The 18144-nt window shown below is 32.1% G+C and overlaps 1 protein-coding gene across 1 annotated transcript; it reads right to left on the bottom strand.

The window, feature by feature from the left end:
• Positions 1 to 6311: 6311 nt before the first annotated feature.
• Positions 6312 to 18049, bottom strand: LOC147065882 (guanine nucleotide-exchange factor SEC12). Its single transcript, XM_085955404.1, has 7 exons — positions 17703 to 18049; positions 17253 to 17620; positions 16573 to 16711; positions 14806 to 14960; positions 12622 to 12865; positions 9412 to 9571; positions 6312 to 8320 (listed from the first exon to the last, which is right to left on the bottom strand). Exons 1-7 carry the CDS (start codon positions 17838 to 17840, stop codon positions 8235 to 8237), a joined length of 1290 nt encoding a protein of 429 aa, XP_085811530.1. The 5' UTR covers positions 17841 to 18049; the 3' UTR covers positions 6312 to 8234.
• Between the last annotated feature and the right edge of the window lie 95 nt (positions 18050 to 18144).

The raw sequence follows: 18144 nt of genomic DNA, 5'->3' as shown, positions 1-18144 counted from the left end.
ATTCTTTAATTGTAATACGAAAACACTTCGTATAAAATTTACCAAAATCGATAAAAAGAGTTTTGAAAAATCACATGTCAAAGATTTGAATAAGTTACATACAACGTAAAATCGTTAACAGTTACTTATTCATTAATTGTAATTGGAACACATATAAAATTTACCATAATCGATAAAAATAGTTTTGAAAAATCTTGGGTTTGGGTTTTATCAGTCCATTCATCCCATACATACTTCCCCTTAAGGTGAAATTTTATCCCCTTTCGCATTGCATCCTAATAATACTGTCGTATTCTCTTTTCCTGCAGAACTGATCGTCCTTGTGGAAGGAAATCCAATTTCACCCAGAACTTTGGTTCTACTTGGGTCTTTTGAAAAACTAGTTTCATCAATATTATATATAATTTCTGGTCTATTTTGAAGGCACATGTTTGTAAGTATACCTTCAAGTAGATCATAGTATTCGTTGATAATAAAGGGATCACAAATTTTCTTCCTTGCATATTCGACGGCTTGAGGTTTTTTTCGGGAATTCCATTTTTGAATGGTGTTTTCAAATTATTTTTTTACAACATATTGCGAAACTAGTTCAATAACTTCTTTTTCGTTAAAGAAAATCCATATTTCTCCATAACGTGTAAATTCTCTGCAATTTTTCCTTCAATTTCATGTGATAGAGCTGATGTTCGTCCCATAGTTTTTGACTTTGCACCTCGCCTCCCAATTATGTGAGACATATGGTCATCCTCGGTATTTTATATTGTTTGGAAGCTTGGTAACCATTTAGACGACCACTTTTTACTTCTTTAACTGCTTCAAAGAGTTCGTCCTTTGTATAAGAAGCACCCCCTTTTGTCTTCCGAACATAATTTCCTGGGAATTTGGAATCTGAAACAAATTATTCTCCAATTTAACTAAAATATTGATAAAAGTGAATTTGTCATAATAAAATATAGTGACTATATGCGAAATTGAATTCATTTATTACATGTCGAGGAAATCAATGTGATAAAAAATATCTCCGCCCCACAAAATAAAAAAAATGTATATACCCACTGAAATCGGTTATGTACATTATTACTTATAGTATTGTACGTAGGTATAGGCTAGAATTTGAAATAAATAATAAGTACTAAATAAAATGAGGCGTAGAGTTACAAAACCCGCTCTGGGCCATTTAAAAAAATAGTTTTGAAATTGTATCATTCGTTAATATGAATGACAATGAATTTTAATTCAATTACCTATGTTTATTAATATATCGTACTTGTAGATTAGCTTAGCTGTAATAACGATACATAGTTAACAATGCTGTGCTATCTTGTAGAAATTCCGTTATATTCATAATACGTTTTTACAATAAATTTAAAAAATCCCACTATTACCTATTTGTATATAAAAAGTAGACTTTTATTTGTCGGATTTGGTTTTATGAATTTAATACTATAAAATAACTAATATACCTAAGTAGATTATCAATAATATTGCTTAAAAATATTATCTTTTTATTTTTACATTTAATAAATAGGTTGGTAGGTAAGGTAGGTTTCCCACATTCATGGAATTTGAGTGACATGTAATGGGGTGATTAATTATTTAAAGGCAGGTACTTAAATCCGCTGGGTTTTTTTCATTTATGCTATTGATATTATTAAATGTGTTATTGTTATTCTAAATAAATAATAATGCGTTATATCAACACAAAGCATTTTATTTCCAAGACAAGTACATACCTACCACTATTTTAAAAAAATATTACGTACCAATACAACAGCTAAATATGTAGGTGCAATGCGAAAATTATACAGCTGCCAGTAGGTAAGGATGGCTACAAAATATTTTCTAGATAAAGTAAATTCTAAAATATATTACATACGTAATTAAAATAAATACGGATCTCTACTGAACTATCATCTCCTGTCGACAATGTACCACTGTGCACCAAACAGCACTCGTTTTTAAAAATTCCGCGTCGAACGCCGCTCTGTCAGGTAGCGACTGACAAAGACCGCTCTTGGGATAATTAAAATGCATTTATTTAAATAAATACGGCTTATACAATGGATTTGACATTTTATTATACTTATACCGTATGTAACGGAAGAAATATAACATCTAAAATTACACTTAAATTATCATAATATCCCCAAAACAGTTTTTCGTGATTTACTTAAAACTCAAAAAAGTCTCTGGAGCGGGTTTAGTAACTCTACGCCTCAAATTAGAAGTTGTGAAAAAATGCTACACATTAGTTACAAAAATTAATATTTTATGATTGCATGGCACATCACTAGCTAAAACTTATCCATACAAAAATATAACAGTGCATGGGGGAAGAGCGTCGGACGCTCTTACCCCAATGATATTTTTTGGCGGGGGAAGTGTGTCTAGTCTAATAAAACATAATCATTGGCAATAATTGCAAATATTAAATTTAGACAACAAAATATCATTTAAGATAAAGGTACTTACCAAAAATCACTTGTTTAGGACGAAAGATTGTCGAGATACAGATCGATTAAAAAAACATGTCGATCTCGGCCGTTGACTTCAAATAACTGACAATATTTGAAATGTCATACTGACCTTAAACAATGCTATTATACTGCCATCTTTGGATGGTGTGTGTGTATTTACATGTGTAATAGATACTCACAGATGTCACAACTTATATTTAAAACACTAAAAAGTTATTGACTATAGACGCTCTTACCCCGTAGACGCACTTACCCTAACTCACCTTAATTAAAACTTAAATAATTGTTATCTATATTATTATCAAGCGCAGAGCATAGATTGGTTGAAAATTAAGCAAGATTTAGTATGCTGATTGCATTTATTAGCAGTGTACGCACGGTAGTGACGAATTGAATTGTAATAAAAAAGTTCCTCGATGACATGTCTGACGTCCTCAGCGATTACGACTCTTATTAGATTAAATTTCATGACCAACTATTTCGTATCATTTTTGTATATGAACGCTACATCTTTTTATTTACCATATTATTATTTATCTATGATTGTTACATAATATTTGAGACGTTCACGGTTGTCACCGCATGTTCTTCCTCCTGCCTTTCTTAACGTTTCGGGCTTGTTGCAGAAGCCATTATCGAGAGATAATGTATTGAAGTGTATGTACTGTTAGGTGTATGAATGCAAACACAATTCGAAGTGTGTCAAAAAGGGGTCTGTTCAGCTGAGACCAAATTTCGCTCAGAGTTTTAAAGGGTAATATTGTAGTGTCAGTAGAATTTTGTTGAAAGTGTCGAAAGCCAAAGTTGTTTTTTAACATAGCCATCACCCTTATTAATATTGTCAGGGTTCCTGTGAATTATAGGTTCTTTTACTTAAGTGCAAAAAATATTTCTTATTCCGTCTCAAGATCATATTATTTGTTGCCTGTGTCCATTGAAATTAAACCTTTTCAGGTTGTATGAAAGCGCTGTGTATCAGGGGGGATTGTTATGCAAACAAAGATACTCGACATTGAAGGTCAACCAAATCAAAGGTTATTGGCATACGATAGAATTTAATTCAGTTTGACTGTACAGAGGAATTTTGTCACTGTCCCTGATTGTTTTACGGAGAGAAGGAATGATAGTCATCCTTCGCCTATATTAATTTCTCTTTCATCATGATCACTTGTGAGAGAGGGAGATTAGAGATTCTTAGGAGTAAAATTAACTATGGGTAAAGCATGCAACCGAGATAAATGCAAGTGTATTTAAGAAGTCAGCTGTTACAATGCCTCCATTTAATTCAATTCATTGGAATATTAATAGTGTCGTATATTATAATTCCACATAATAAAGTTCACAAAGTACATTGACATTCTAATTTGTTGCATCCAAAAATATTAGTTAATCCCAGTTAACCAATGACATTATTAATGGACGACGCACTCAATACAGAAGCTAGCAAGTATGTATAGGTAGACGTCACGCAATTTCCATTATGCGATATCACGCATCGGGAATTTATAGCAATATGACCTTTATTGTAATGGTGTTAGAGCAGTGTTTCTAATGTCAAAGTTGATTTGAGCGAACCCGTTCGAACCGAACCATTCGGCAGACCAACAAAAAGCATCAGGAATTTATAGCAATATCACCTTTATTGTAATGGCGTTAGAACAGATTATGCCATTCGGCAGACCCGACAATAAAGTGAGTGTCATTTTCTTTTCCAGATGATTCGTCCATATTAATGTCATTGCAGTTAACAGTTCCGCTAGAGATACTGTTAATGAGAGTTATTTTGTTGACATTTAATATCCCTTGGAATACATCATAGCATATTACTATTATGTATTCCAACTTTTAGTGATGGTTACATGGAATAGATCTGCAGGCAGTCTATCAGTAAGTGTCCTGTTAACAAGGCAGTAGAAAAACGAAACGTTACAATATTGCTATATTAAATATTTTTATGGAAGATATTTAAAACAAATTGAAATAGCAAAAGGATGGGAGATAATAGAGACCATGTCATTTTTTACATGAGATTTATTTACAAATTTTATAAGTTCTTATCACAACAAAAGCACCTGGCTACAACTTTGATTACAGCGATGTGCCAGATATAGTACAATAAATAACAATAGTGCATAATTATTATGCTGGCAAAACTTTTTGCAAACGATAATACATTATGTTTATATTTATACCCCTCCACACTTTAGTTTACAGTAAAAAAAAACACAATTTTCCTATGAAACATTCACTAGATATGTATAATAATATTTGATATACCTACCTATCGAAGTAAAATATAGGTTTTTTATCTCACAAAGGCGCACTCCCTTTCTGCCAAGTAGAATACACAGTGGTAAAATTCAGATGAGAAATAATTTCTAAGTGATCTATGCACACGGTGGGCGTGGCGGGTCATGTTTGCGAGATAAAAAATGTATACATACAATTATTAAATAAAAAATTCTGTCAGTTAAATGAACATTAAAAAACACTTTGGCAGTTTCGACAAAGGTCTATATTTTATACAGACTCAAAGGCAATAATTTCCATATATTAATTTTTAAAAATTTCTAGCTGGCTATAATGTCACAAGTTGGCGTAGTTTATTAAATTTCTTAAATTGATTAAATTTGATACTACTTAAGCTATAGGTATATTATCAATAATTCTATGCGTGAAAAATGTGTAATGAAAAAAACTTCAGAACAGAGTAATTAATACAATATATCAAACTACCAAATGGAATAAACACATGGGTAATATTTCAGACGGACATGATAAAAAAAATTGGAATTATATTGAAGTAGAAATTATCTAGTTATATAATTTGAAAACTAAAAAAAGATATACTATACAAATAGTATATTTGATTTACCTGTTGCATAGAAATACCTGAGTTAGCAGAGTGCTGCAAATGCAAGTCGTTTTTTCAATGCGTGTTTGATCCAGTGCAAATACCCAATATGTTGGGCGAATAGTTTACAACTAATCCTTGTAAAAACCCATTAATACAATTTTCACTCTGTGATGGCCCACATGCTCAGCTAAGGAGTGACTGTGATAATTTACTCGCATAGAAGCTAAGACATCAATAAATATTACATTGTTCATGATCTCACACCCCATTGGTTAATACAAAAGTGGGGTTGAAATAACCCAGTTTTTTTAATTATGCAAAAATTAGTTCAAAAATTGATGATTTCATTACCAGTGAAAATCATATTTACAATTTTATTATTGCATCGTATGTAACAGATTAGATAAACAGATCTCTAAATATAAAGTGGTGCGTACTATTATAATAAAATCATTATTGATTATTTAAAATTATATACATTTTCTTAGAAAATTAGTTTAGAGTTACTTATGTATGGTAAGAAACATAGTTTTTGTTCATTTTAATTTAACAGTTTAACGTTTGACAGTACAGTGACTGTAAGTTTCAAAGAAAAACATGTTTCTTAACATTATAGTTGAGTTCACCCATGTATGTGAATTGCTAGTTAAATCAATAATTTATTGCTGAAGAAAGTCATCTTTCATTGGAAGGATTCAAAAACACAAGGATGGAAAAACAAAAATGTGCCGATTTCATAATCAGAGATGGCATATTTCCCTCACATTTTTTAGTTTAGATTTTACTGCCAGTTTATCATAACAACATACATACCGCACTTTTCCTCATCATAATTATTTTCTATATCATGCAATATTGCAATGTTTGAAGGAACACCCAAATGTATATTAATCTTCCGTGCGAGCCAGAGTTCGGCTTTACACAATAACATTTTCATTTTGACTCCCATAACCATGATTAGATTAAAACGAATTTTACATAACATTAAACCTAAAATCCATAGGCCTTTTTAATAATACATATAACAAAAAAATGCAACCGGTGCTAGTCATAGACGCTAACATAAAAAAAATCTTTACAAAATACAATATTCTAAAACGATCAACAAAACGTGCAAGAAAATATTAGACAAAACGGAGAACTGGAAAAAGTATGTCATCGCATTTTGGAAAGATTAAAGGAAATAAGGGGACAAACAACAAAATTTTGTGCTTTAATACCAACTAAACATGGCAAACACAAATTTATTCATACATAATAATGTAGTAGAATTAGAAAGAAAAAAAAACTATTTCTCCATGTTTATTTTCAATGTGAACACTATTAATACTATTGACCGTAGGTACTTGATGGAATTTGAATTGAAATTCTAATGGATTTAAGTTTTGTACTATTCCATTTGAGTCATTTTTTGCAGCTTGTCAGTGTGTATTTACCTTTTGGTGAGTGCACATAATGCCTGAAGATGCCGAAAGGCGAAACCAAAGTCGCAAAAAACGACTCAAATGGAATAGTACAAATCTTAAATCTATTAGACTATGAATACTGTTCACGATCCGAGAAAGTCAAAATTTTTTATACAATGATTCTTCATAATATCCTGTTATTTTCTCGTCTTTGGTACTAAACAATTAAAGCTAAATGCATTACTGTTTTGAACAAATTTATGCTTGTGGAAGATGGGGCGAGGGGTGAGTACATCATATAAATAATTAGAAGTTTATTTCATCTGTTGGCTAGACATTTCCAATATGAGTTAATAATTTATTTGTTTCGAGTCAAGTAATGGGTATTAGTTTATGTACTAATAGTGGAAATTTGAAAATAAATTCGTCGCTTGTTTAAATAAAATACAATCAAGTAATATTGTGAAGATTGGAACCATTAATGAAATTATCATAAATTTAAAAGATAAGCAGTATAATAGTGTATAGCCTTATAAAACATCTGATTATATTATTTTAATGGCTAAATAATAATTCAATGTGACTTCAATTGCCAAGGTTCAAATCTGTTCACATTGCCAACACAATTCGGCCAACTGGTAAAAAGAAACTCTTAACTCGGAATCTGTCTTTAAATCAATGACAAAACTAAATTTGCTTCGATATTTTAAAATGTTTCATTCCGTAACGATGACAATTAAATTATAATAATGCTAATGGCATGTTTTTTTAATAAATGCTTTTTCATGATTGACCTCTTATTCTTGGAAATGGTATTTAATACATTTGAGATAAAATTTTACCATGATTTCATCCTACAAACACCCGTCTACATTTAAATAATACATACTTTAAGCATTATGCGGGCGATTCATGGACAAGGCAAAAGACTGTGTCGTCAAGTTGCATTGTTTTGCAAATGATAAATAAAAATTTTAGGTAAGACACGCGTGTTTTCACTTCAAACGATAGCATATTTTAACGATGAACGTACATCGGCAGCTCAACCGACCATATTTGAATTGTGATAATCCAGTTATTGTGCATATTATTTACCACAGTTTTGAAACAGTCATCCAGTGCAAAATACTGTATGTAGAACCCGCAATATTAATTGCCAATGGACCGACCCATTAGGTTATTGGCATTTGGTTATTTACAAGAAAACCGTAGAGTACTTATAATTCTTGTATAATTTAACAAAATGTGCTCTACAAAATATGGATACAGTGTAGGTACTAATATTATGAGACAGGATAAGCAGTTATATAAATATGTAGATAAAGTCGAACTATTGTCATTTAAATGGTTGTCCTCGTATATTTACAAATAACTTTTCAAGATACTCATCAGAGTTCTCAGGGTGGAAACGGGATACATACCATCATTTGAGCAATGCTTATTTAAAGAGAATTGATAACTAGTTGTCCTTACGTCATACTTGAGTTGATTATGTCATATATCAAGATACGAACATAACGTGAATGTACAGAATAAAACAAATACTATAAGAATGATGGCCACCCAAGCTGGAAGAGTTCCTGGAACAAAAAAAAGGAATAACTGTCAATAGGTAGGTACATACGCATACATACTGAGGTTTGCAATCATAGGATCCCGCTCAATCTCTTGTTTACAAAATACTGGGATTGAAAAAGCTGTAATTCTGATTAGTTCTATATATTTTTTTAAATGAAAATAGCATGTTTTCGTGAACTTAATAAATCCAATCTGAAAAGAGTTTTCAAAACAAAATAAAAAACTATTTAAAATTATAGGAATTAACTATTTTCATGTTATTATTTATAGCAATTCACAAATTTCAACATTTTTTAAGATTTTATTATTTAATTAGATAAATATGTATTATGATGATAATATTATAAGGATTATATATTATACTTTTCAACACTACAAAAGGCCAAGAGTCCCAATGACAATAGTGAATTTAGTAATAGAAAAGAAACAATCACAAACACCTAGGCTTGGAGAAAATCATATAAATATATTGTGACCTCACCGAGATCGAACCTGGGGCCCCTGGATGAAAGGTCGGCGCCACTGGACTACGAGGGCTATTAGAAGAACTACATGATCGCTAACTTTTTTTACAAATTGTCATTGAGTTTCCTATTAACATATTTAATGTGAGAAAATAAAAATTTTACACTAGAGACAAAAAACTGCTCTTCTTAACAGTCTACTTGCACAGTCCATCCTTCGCCACTGACATACACAATCTAAATAAAGAAAAGTCTCCAAATGAATACCAAATTTTCATATATTTTTACCAATAGAGGATCATAATAATTATGATCCTGTAACTCTAATAATCTCAATTATTGAGAATACTAATCACAAATGACAGCTTTCAATATTCTCACTGGGATTGCAGTCCCTAAAAAATTCATACAATATAAATAGTAGGCAACATTGTAAAGCAATAGTAAACTTAAAATTGATTATCTTTTTTATTTTGAAGGATTTAAAATCATGTTAGGAAGATGACTAGGGAGTACGGGGGAATTTTATAATATCAAGATTTCGAAATACCTCTACGATAAGAAAATTTCAGTTTGTATATGTTTTGGTTATAGTATTTTACAAAGATAAAATGAAACGATTATCTTACTTCGGTGGGGCAAACTGTGGATGCAAACTCGGTTGTCGACGGATATTGAGACAACGGCAGCTTCTGATCGACTCGTGATGGCTGGACCATCGCCACCGACAGGAAGAAACTCCAGGCCAGTTATAAACATTGAGTGCGCTCCCTGAATATTCAGGACTCTCTGGAAATAATAGAAAAAAAATTATAAGAGAAGTAATTTTTGTAATAGTATATAAAGTAGAATAATCAGTCGAAGAGTTGAAATAACATGTATAATAGATAAAAACTGAAAAAATGAATGTTGTCTGACAACATAATTATTTCAGTCTTAACAAATTATCATGAATTTATTAACAATTTGATTAATGTCATAAAATTCAAGGCTGAATATTATCTTAGAGACCTGTGAAAATATTCTAAATAATGGTTGGTGATGATAGTAAAAAAACAAAGAAATATTTATAATGCGCCGTAGGAGATTTTTTGTTCTAACAGCGAATTTCTGCTTGAAGTTCAAGTTTGGAATCTTCAAGAAAATAGTGTTGGAAAAGAGTGATACATATTTCTGCACAACAGAGTTCTTATTTAGGTATGGTCCCAAAATTTAAGCTCGATTTGATATAAATAAAAAGGATTTCAAGTTATACACATTTATATTTTTATAAAAGTCAATATTTTTTTAAATGAATATTTAAATGAACTATGAATTACTCAAAAATCTCTACGACAAAACATAGAAAACTTAATAAACCAAATAAGTAATAATAATAAATATGACCATAAAATATTTGTAATAATAAGATGGGATCCTTTGACAAATTCACATTTTATAACATTTTTTTACAATAAATATAAGATTTTCTTAGACTTAAAATAAAAAACATTTTTCTTTTTAATGTTTTCAGATACATATTTATTAATTAATACAGTTAAAATTGTAAATTATCAAAAAAATGTCTCAAATTGCAAGCTTCGTATTTTTCTGCTAGGTAGGTAAAGACTTCGTCTTAACTATACTTAGCGGAATCTCATTTAGAAAATACTGCTGAAGATATTAATGATAGATAATTTATTTTTAGTACATAATTTAATATTGCCTTTCATAAACATATACATATACGTTTCATGGGTCCGTAAATTGTATATGTACGTTGATGCAGTGGTGAAATTGCTAAAGGATTGAATTTGCAAAGAAATACTAACAATCAATGACCGATCAGAGGAAGATACTGAGAAGGTTTTTCAGTTCCATGTGTGAGAGAAGATACAAGGAGGGTTCAACCACAAACTGTATTGTATGATGATCCCCCGTTGTCTCACACATGAAAATGGGGCGACTCCATTGGAAGATATACAACCAAAGAGGCTCATCTTAAGCAGACCAGAAGAGAAAGAGTGTCGGGAGACTCAAACTGCAGTGGCTGGGCTGTATAGAAAGAGACAGCATCCGTGAGGGTAAGGCGGCGGAGGAAACTTGCGGCCGACAAAAGGGTAGTGGAGACGTTTCCTGGATGCAGCTGAGACCCACATTGGGATGATAGTTTACAAATTATGACTAATATTTTGTTAAAGAAATATATATTACTAGCTGAAGTACCCGGCTTCGCACAGGGTCGCTTTGTGGTTATATTTATCTTAGATATTTGAAAAATAATAAGAGATAATTATTTTTTTAATATTAAAATATCTGTGCAATACAATATGGCAATATGAAAATAATTCTAATAGGAGTAAAGGTCAAACATAAGAACACTAAATTAAAATCGAATCCAAAATATGAAAACGTAGTAAAAATGTAGTAAAAAAAAATCAAAATTGGATGGAACAAACAAACAACAAACTTTGTATTTTATATAATAATAATTTAGAAACCTTCGCAGGTGTGCGCACAACAACTGACAAAAGTTTCATCGCAATCGGATGAATGGTATAGGAACGCATACGAATAGTAGAAGAAGATGATTTTCTAATTCAGAAATCTTCGGGGGCATGCGCATGACAACTCACCAAAGTTTCATTGCAATCGGATTAATGGTATAGGAACGCATACGAATAGAAGAAGAAGAAGGTGGTTGTACTAATTCAAAAACCTTTGCGGGCGTGCGCACAACAACTGGTCAAAATTTCATCACAATCAGATGAATGGCATAAGAACGCATACAAATAGAAGAAGAAAAAGATGGTTGTACTAATTCAGAAACCTTTGCGGGCGTGCGCACAACAACTGGTCAAAATGTCATCACAATCGGATGAATGTCATAAGAACGCATACAAATAGAAGAAGAAAAAGATGATTGTACTAATTCAGAAACCTTTGCGGGCAAGGGCACAACACTTGATCAAAATGTCAATGCAATCGGATGAATGGTATAGGAACGCATACGAATAGAAGTAGAAGATGATTTTCTAATTCAGAAATCTTCGTGGGCATGCGCACGACAACTCACCAAAGTTTCATTGCAATCGGATGAATGGTGTAGGTACGCATTCGAATAGAAGAAGAAGATGATGGTTGTACTAATTCAGAAACCTTCGCAGGCGTGCGCACGACAACTCACCAAAGTTTCATTGCAATCGGATGAATGGTATAGGAACGCATACGAATAGAAGAAGATGGTTGTACTAATTCAGAAACCTTTGTGGGCTTGCGCACAACAACTGGTCAAAATTTCATCGCAATTGGATGAATGGTATAAGAACGCATACGAATAGAAGAAGATAGAATAGAAGAAGATGGTTGAACTAATTCAGAAACCTTTGTGGGCTTGCGCACAACACTTGATCAAATTTTCATTGCAATCGGATGAATGGTATAGGAACGCATACGAATAGAAGAAGAAGAAGAAGATGGTTGTACTAATTCAGAACCCTTCGCGGGCGTGCTCACAACAACTGGTCAAAATTTCATCGCAATCGGATGAATGGTATAAGAACGCATACAAATAGAAGAAGATAGAATAGAAGAAAAAGAAAATAGTTGTATCAATTCAGAAACCTTTGCGGCGTGAGCACAACCACTTACCAAAATTTCATCGCAATCGGATGAATGGTATAGGAACACATACGGGAGAGACAGACAGACAGACATTCATTTTTATATATTAGTATAGCCTATACTCTTCGCGCAAGTGCAAGCAATAAGTTGACACAGTTTTATCGCAATCGGATGAACGGTATGGCTGCGCATTCAATACGAACAAACAAATATTATTTTTTATATATTAGATGTACCTGTAAGCTAAATGCGATGTATATTGCAACGGATCCGCTGAACATTGTCCCGGCAGCGATAAATCTTCCGTCGTCCCGGACGGCCAATGCTGATAAACTTTCATCTACTGTTATACTCCTTTTAAGCGAGCCGTCGGTCGGGTTCCAGCTTTGGATGAGTCCTTTTTGTTTTCCAGATCGTCCTAATGGGTTTGCGAGAGTAAATAAAACGCAGGTGTCCTTTTCATTTTCAACGGGTCCAAATCTGAAACAAAGGTATGATAAAGGTATACATGAGAACTGTGACCAACAATAATAGCCATTCGCTCAACTCATTGGGTCCTTGCGCTGAATTGAGTACTCTTTTTTATTACGATTATTTATTAGATTACAGTGGCTAAAATAAGTATTTGTAAAAAATTCGGTAGGTACTGCAAAACGTTTCTCCTATTTTCGGTGATCAGTAGGTGTAAAAAGATTTAGAAACACTGTGCTAAAGCTTTATGTATGTAAATATATTGAAAATCATTTTCAACCGGTTTGATTATTAACAAATGCGAGTTTAAATATGTGACACAATTTAAACAGGGGGTAAAAGATTGTCACACAAATGTGGCAAAGAAGAGGGGGGGGGGGGGGGTCGAAATACTGTAAATCGTATAAAGTCAATATTGTGGACAACCACATACTATTTATTATCAGTTTCTTCTTTAAAATACACAGAAAATTTGAATAAGCATGGTTTGTTATATTTAAAATGGGTATTTAAGTTTACATAATTTTTAATATTTGTAGTTTTGTGATGTTTATCTAAAGAGTGAAACATTCGCATTTGTAAATAATTAATAAGATAAAAACACATGATATTACGATATTAAATAAGTAAAAAAAAAACTTATAACAGCTGTAAAAATATTACTTCAAAATAAATTATGGAAAACATACAAGTTCAATATGCGTGACGGCATGAGAAATTAAAAATTCTAATTCTAATTCAGACTTATCACGTGATCTTTGGCCTTTCACTTTTATGTTTTCAATAAAAAAAATACTGCTAAATCTGCCCGCAAACTGGTTTAAAAAAATTATCTAAATTATATTAAGATTACAATATATTTCTATGCGTTGATTGAGAAAAAAACAGCACTTTTTTTGATATGGAGCCTATAGAGGTCTTACCCAACTCTACAACAGACACGTCATTGTCAATGCTGATGTTTAGGCCATAGATATTGGCGAGTCAGAAGTGACAGCTGTCTAGAGACTTTGAATTTATCTAGAGGTTGCAAATCCCTTTTCTAAATTATCAAGTTAAAAGAGCCATGTTAAATAAACCTCTATACTCAAAATATGGTAATATAATTTCATGCTATCTGCCGTGTAATAACCACTGAAGTATTTGTGCCATATTATAAACGATACAAATACCAACTCGTGATTTCCTTTAACACAGCCCATACAATATCAGATGTCACATACACAAGCAACCGTCTGAATATAAGATAACGGGGGTAGTTGAATAAACTAGCCCATTCCTAACTGATGTGGCCAGCAGTTATTAAATTATGTGGAATAATTATGGCATATTGTGTATAACCGTAAATGTTGAATCTTCTTCTAGAATCTAGATGGAACGTTCTGCGGTTTCTTTCACTTCGGTTTTTTTTTTAAATCGCTTAAGGCAATTTCAAGTAAATGTAGAGCTAGAATGACAGACAGAATCAACAATCAAGATAATCCTGAGACTTTGCATGAAAATTAGTCCAGTATTCCCAGTGATCCTTTTTTGCCATCACTTTCACAAGTTTAGGTTTCATTCAACATCTTTGTGTTTTATTTTAATTACTACAATTTCTCTCCACTGAGGATTGACACCTAACATCATTAAAGCCATTACATAAATTGCGTTAATTAATATTCTGATATGCAGTGAGTCTTGATTTAGTTTAGAAATATTTGGAAAATATTTTATTATTACATTTTAGTTAATTATTGTTAGGAACATGTTAAATAAATATAACATTATTATGATGTAGGTCCAATTGTTACAATACACACGGTGGCCCAGAAGTAGTTGACCTCTGTAATAGATTTGTCATTGATATTGACTTGTAAGGAACTGCACAGTATTGCATTTAGAATACAAAGTAATAACACATGATAACATATTAAATGATAGAACAAAAATCATTCGTTTAGCCTCACCTTGACCTTTTAAATAGATACTTGGTTCCGTTTGGAGGTTGGCAAGTTAACTTCACAACCTGTTTGCCGGTGTCCATTGACCAAATAATAGCAAAACCGTCTTTTGCAATGCTGACCAGCAGTTTATCGGAAGGGCTGAAGTCGAGGTCATCTAACTGAGGAGAAAGAAAAAGGAACACTATGAAATGTAAACCTATGCTCTCGCATGTATTTTACAACTAGGGATTGCAATGCCAGACAGAATTTTTAATACCCGAATTGACATTTTTAAAACTCTGAGATTAGACAAGAGGCAAGTGAAAATTTGTGTGAAAAACAAGTGTGCCGGTACTGACGTATGAATTTTCACTAAAAAATTAAATAAAAGAATTTACAGTTAGAATTATTTAGTTTAAACCTGACACTGTGAAGTACACATTATTACATTGATATCAATACCAGTATTGATAGGTTTTCATTCGATAATATACTATCTTTTACGATTTAAAAAAAAACCACTTAAGGACAAAGATTAATTTTGATAAAATGACACTATTCAACTATGTAGGTATTTATACTATTTTTCCAATACCGATGCAAGTATCGGTGATTTCTTTCCCCTTTGGAATTAAGAAAAAGGCCCCTCAAGGACAAGGAAAATTTGATATGAACACTTTAAAGTATAAATACTTTTCTTCCAATAATACAGATACCAATATTGACAATTTTCTTACAATACCAATACCTGTTTCGATATGATATCACTGCTATAATACCACATTATATGGCTTTTCGGTATGTGGTATTTTTTAAATATGTTGCAATTTCTTTTTGAAATATGATCAATCAAAATACTTTCGACATATTTATATATTTAGGACATCAGGAAAAAATATTGTATTTAAAAATCATGTATATAATGTCTGACAACAAGAACTCGGCGATAACAGGAAGTTGCTGTAGTCGCATATAGAAGACTTCTCAGTGACATACCTGTCATGGCGGCAACGCGTGTTTAAATAATGTATCGGCTCTCTTTTTACATGAAACTAATTTTCTTCTTCGCATTAAACAAAAAATTTACTAATAATAATTCTAACATCACTCCTGATCGTTTTAGACATATTTTTATTATATAAAACTTCAAATTGCATAAATTGATAGATCCATACACCACCGGATTTGCTGTATTGGAGGGGATTGTTAGTTCACAATTTTAACATGTAGACAAGAAGTTCTTGTTCGACAGTAGGTATGTATATTATGAATAAAAAAAATAGGAAAATAAACAATTAAGGATAGAAATATTTTAACCAGATTGAGGACAATAAAATAGCTAATGTAAGCACCCGCATCATAATATTCAAAAAATAAGACGTGTCAAGAACTACTCGACTGATGGTTGACCTTGAAGGATTTGTCAAAAGCACTCTCTCATTTTAAATGAGGAATAAACACCCTACTTCAAATAAATTCATATCAATGCAGAATGCATTTATTTTTGTCATTTTAAATACATAAAACAACAACTTCAACCGAAAACTTAAGATTTTGTAATTTTATCAAAAATTGAAACTGATCTTATGGAAATTGTAAGGAATTCATTAAATTAAACTATAAGACCAATTTTCCAAGAACGTATCTCAACCATAACGTAAATATGTATGTAGATATTAGTGTACTTGTAAAACAATACACTATAAAAATATACCTACCTAGTACCTTTTCCGGCAAATTTATTTAAACTATTCAGTACGCGACTAAGATTACAACTCCAAGAAAATTTACCTCTTTCGAGTGTGCACCAATGTCGTATTTCTTTATAAATTGCGGGAATTTCCACACTCTCACGTGCCCGTCGGTACCTCCCGTTGCCATCAGTTTTCCATTATGACTTATTTTAACCACCCGCTGTATTGCTTCATTCCTAATTGACATAAAATAATTTATTACAAAGTCTCAAGAAATGAGATAATTTTAGCATTTTGATGAATCATAATATCAGTAATATAACTGCATATTCAAAATAAAGATATATCACGAAAGCTTATTAACTGGAAAACAACTCTAATCAAGCAGTATTGTAAAAAAAAAAAACAACACATCCTATATCACCTAACATTTTATCGGTCTGAATACACCAATTTTCGTTACATACATGAGAATCGACAGAGATATTTTTATAATGCGGTGCACGAAAAGAATCACTACTTTCCAAGAGAGCCAAAAGAAGATTGAATTTCTGATAATTTTGTAAAAATTTCTAGGTTCCCGTGTGAAAATAATTAATTCAACAGCGTTGATTAGAATCGTCCATATTTTTCTTCACAGATATATTCAACAATTAATTTCGCAAATTATATAAGTAATTATCCGACTTTTCTCCTTTTTCTTTCGCACATAGAATTATTGAAACTAGCACAGAAATACTTGATTCAAGAAATGCTTAAACACGAAGTAATATTTACCCAAAATCAGTTTGAATACTGTCAGCTGCTCTGATTTCAAAGTTTATCCGTTTTTCTGAAAAGTGATTGCTGTTTGTATCTTTTTTGCTCGGTTCTTCTTCCTTTTCCTTATTTAAAGTATTCCTTCTTTTTCGTAAGTAATTATTAGCATTTTCAGACTTGACACTACCCCGGCGCAGTTCGGAGGCATTCACTAATTTCAAATTCACGTTGTACAGCTGACAGTGGTTTTCCTGGCCTGCTACAAGATACATGAGGCGGTTTAAGTTTGTGGCTGAACAATTCATCACAACGCTCGGCCCAGTTTCATGTCTTATTATTTCCTCAGCAATAAACCTCTCACTGTCATGAGACAGCTCAAATATTTCCTGCAACAGACAACATAGTGAGTCTACAATACTGTAAATTTACTGACATAAACGAGTACAGGTTTAAATATTGGGTACTTACGAATCCATTAGCTACTCCCGTTTTTGAGGATCCTCCTCCGCCAGCTACTAATACATGTCGACTTGTTAACATTTGCAAAGTGTACAGAGGAAAATTAACCCGAGCCAGAAGGCCGTCACTTCTTCGCGACGGTGCCATGGTGATGATAAAGGTATCAACCTGATTTTCTTGCTCGATAAAGACCACTGGATATATAGGCCATGTATTCACTTTTCATCATATATCACCACGTATGGGGCATCTTTATCCGAAACATGAAACTCAGAAACTCCAACATGACAAAATATGTCAAAATTGTTAATGCAAGACATGCACTTTAGCGGAATCTAGCGGAACAATATTGTAATAATTTGAAATACACGTCACTGCTATCGCAAGACTTGAAGACCAAAAAATAAGTTTACCCAATTTATTCTCATTTCCGTTTAATTACATAGATAAA

The sequence above is a fragment of the Rhyacophila brunnea genome, unplaced genomic scaffold, assembly GCF_057557595.1.
Source record: "Rhyacophila brunnea isolate RB1 unplaced genomic scaffold, BYU_Rbru_1.0 scaffold_5, whole genome shotgun sequence".
Lineage (NCBI taxonomy): Eukaryota > Metazoa > Arthropoda > Insecta > Trichoptera > Rhyacophilidae > Rhyacophila > Rhyacophila brunnea.
Note: the sequence above shows the minus strand (reverse complement) of the source record. Positions and strands in the feature narration are given on the sequence as shown.